Source organism: Zingiber officinale, chromosome 9A (genome assembly GCF_018446385.1).
Source record: "Zingiber officinale cultivar Zhangliang chromosome 9A, Zo_v1.1, whole genome shotgun sequence".
In the NCBI taxonomy this organism is placed as follows: Eukaryota; Viridiplantae; Streptophyta; class Magnoliopsida; order Zingiberales; family Zingiberaceae; genus Zingiber; species Zingiber officinale.
Genome location: NC_056002.1, coordinates 95,977,182 through 95,980,093, shown reverse-complemented (window position 1 = coordinate 95,980,093; position 2,912 = coordinate 95,977,182). Strand labels below are relative to the sequence as shown.

At 43.7% G+C, this 2,912-nt stretch overlaps 1 protein-coding gene across 1 annotated transcript; it reads right to left on the bottom strand.

Moving 5' to 3' along the window:
* Positions 1 to 712: 712 nt before the first annotated feature.
* On the bottom strand, positions 713 to 2,371 carry LOC122019349 (tryptophan aminotransferase-related protein 1-like). The gene is made up of 5 exons (XM_042576825.1): positions 2,295 to 2,371; positions 1,792 to 2,098; positions 1,437 to 1,714; positions 1,047 to 1,351; positions 713 to 897 (listed from the first exon to the last, which is right to left on the bottom strand). The coding sequence occupies exons 1-5, from the start codon at positions 2,369 to 2,371 to the stop codon at positions 713 to 715; spliced, it is 1,152 nt and encodes a 383-aa protein (XP_042432759.1).
* Positions 2,372 to 2,912: the final 541 nt, after the last annotated feature.

Genomic DNA, 2,912 nt, shown 5'->3' with positions numbered 1-2,912 from the left:
GTGCGATGGTCAACTCGACGCAAATGTCGAAGGCTTCACTTTCAAGTCAAATTTGAGAATCTCGATCGATCCAACGAATCCAATCGCTATAAAGAGAGACTCCAAGAGATATCCGCCAATAGCAGAAACTGAACATGGCTGCAGCGAGGTTCATCGCCATTCTTCCTCTGCTTCTGCTTCTTCTTCTTATGCTTCCTCTGAGCTCCTCGGCCCTGCCCTATTCATGCAGTAAGTAATTAAAACAAACAAATGCCAGTACTTTTTCTTTCTTTCTTTCTTTCTTTCTTTCTCCTCTGATCTAACCGAATTTCAGTTCCTCGCAAAATGGCCGCGGCTTCAGCCACGTACAGACCGCCGTGCGACGACGGGTCGGACGGCGATCCCAGGGGCGGCGGGAGATCGTCGGCGAGCGGGTGGCGGAGAGGGTACACGCCGCCCTCGCCGACCAGCGACAAGTCGAGGTCGGCCGACGCCGGCGCTGCTCCTCCTTCCCAAAAAACATGACATGAGCGATATTACGAATATATATATGAATAATCCAGATCTGCAATTATTAATTAATTAATGTTTTATTTCCTTTTTAACTATAAAATTGCGCGATCATCTTTCAAATGATCGTTTTCTAACTTGTAAAGTAACATGGATGGTGCATCATAGGTAGAGTAGAGCACAATTCTTCAGCAAATTAAATTAAACGACTGCAGGGCTGGTCTCAAGACATGGCAGAGAGCCTTTCGAGGAAGAGATCGAAGGTCGGATCGCGATCCAGCATGCTGATGCGCGCGTACCTGGCCTCCATCCCGAACTGGATCCCTCCTCGCGCTATGACTCCCTTCTCTTTCAGATAACGCTCCAGATCCTCCACTTCATTCTTCTCGCACTTGATCCACGCGAAAGCTATGCATTATTCAAAGATACACAACCATCGTCATCCATCCATTTCAATATATATACAAAAGAAATCAATCTTCAAACTCAAAATTTGAAATTTAAATTAAGAAAATACAAACAAGATATTTTATTAACCAATTTAAAAGTAAACTTACCTGGGAGGTTTTCAGTCACTTCGCCGATGAAGTTGCAGAAGGCCGGCTCGAAGGAGGGCACAGTGAAGATGCCAGAGGCCTTCACGGCCTCCACCAGCTTCCGCCAACGGACGGCCAACTTTTCCCTGCCAAAGTGGAACAGCTTCATCTCGACGTCGGGGTTTGGAGTGTTCTCGTATCCATCGGACACCACCTGGAGAATCTTCTCCGCCCGGAGCTGCGCCTCCTTCGCCACTCCGATCGAGTTCAACGTGATGTAATACATCATCCTCTTCGCCACCTCCCTGTCCTTCACCACCGCCCACCTGCATGCGTTCGAGATCTCGTTAGACAGCTCGCACTACAACTTGATGGCGATGATGACGACGACGACGATAAGGGCGAACGGACCCAATACGAGAGCCGGCGTGGCCGGTGATCTTTGAGAGAGTGAAGAGCATGATGTCGTGGTCCGCCGCATGAGTGATCGGAGTGTACTGAGGCCAGTAATAGGCCAAATCGTGGATGGTTTTCCCGTCGCCGGAGCAGAGGACTGCCTCTCTTATTGAGCCGTCGGGGTTATTAGGCGTACAGACTATCTCGATGTACCTGTCTCCGGCGAACTTGGATGCGTCTCCCGCCCACTTGTGCAGTCTGGACTGAAGTAAGTCCGTCATTGGTGCATACGTCTGCAAATCGAGCGTCACAATTGTTCATTTTTCTCAAATTTAATTCGATCACTAAATTAACTAATATTCCGTCTCACGGAGTAGTAAGGAGCGAGCGAGACGACGCTCATCGGCTCGGCGGCGTCGGGCGGCGACAGGGCGTACAGAGACGCTTGGAACAGTTGGCTGGAGCCTGTGCCGACGATGATGAAACGGTCGTCGCCGGCGATGGCGTTGCCGACGAGATTGTGGAGGCGTCGGATTTGGTGAGTCAGCTGCGCGTTAAGGTAGAAGCAAAGTTTGGTGGCGTCGGAGAAGTAGCTCATCGACGTCCAACCGGGGATGAAGGTGTCTGCGTCAGCCCCCGCCGACTTCCAGAAGGCCTCGTACATGGTCGGATCTCCGCTGTGTCGATCAATTCATCAGGAATCAAATAACCGTTTTAACCAACCAAATTAAAAGGATTGATATCCTATATAAAGCAAATTAGTATCATCTAGATATCGCCTAGACCATGTTTTTAACCAACTAATTTAAGCAAATCATCAAACGGATTCAAATATAATGGAGAGTTTCATAACGTCTAAATTAAAATACTTACCGATCAAGATTGACGATAGCATCTTTCGAGGTGGGGCGTTGGCTGGACAAGTTGCTCACGTCCCCGTTGAGACTCATGGGTATATGCTTTTATTTTGTTTGACGGGCTATGAACAATGATAAATAAATATATATAGACGGAAAAAAAATCAAGAAAAGTGTTTAAATTCAAGATAAGTATTGATAACTACCAATTTTATCTTGGCATTAAAACATTTTTTTTTAAAAGAAAAAATTTAAAGTTAGAATGCATTGATCGTAAAAGAACAAATTGTGCCGTTTTTAATAATAAAAAAATAAAAAAGCATGCTACTTTACTATTTTATAATCTAATTTTGAGTAAGCCAAAATAAAATTAGGTTAATGGTTTTTTTTTTACTTTTCACACTAATTTTTTTAAAACTTATTAGTACTTTTGGTTGACTTATATAAAAAATATATACACGGTCATTATTTTGTTAGTCTCACATTTAAAAAATATATTTTTCTTGATTTTTTAATTAAGATTAAATATGATATTAAATTAAGTTTTTTTTTTTACGAGCGAGAGTTTATTATAATAATTTACTGTTGATGATCTCAAGTTTAATTTACGAGTCTAGATATTAATTAACATGTT

What these genes read in the sequence shown, in the direction of transcription:
- LOC122019349 (XM_042576825.1), bottom strand. Translation starts at nt 2,371, where the DNA reads ATGAGTCTCAACGGGGACGTGAGCAACTTGTCCAGCCAACGCCCCACC. An exon ending in GCTATCGTCAATCTTGATCG is followed by an intron (nt 2,099 to 2,294) that starts GTAAGTATTTTA and finishes TGATCGACACAG; the next exon opens with CGGAGATCCGACCATGTACG. An exon ending in AGTGACTGAAAACCTCCCAG is followed by an intron (nt 898 to 1,046) that starts GTAAGTTTACTT and finishes AATAATGCATAG; the next exon opens with CTTTCGCGTGGATCAAGTGC.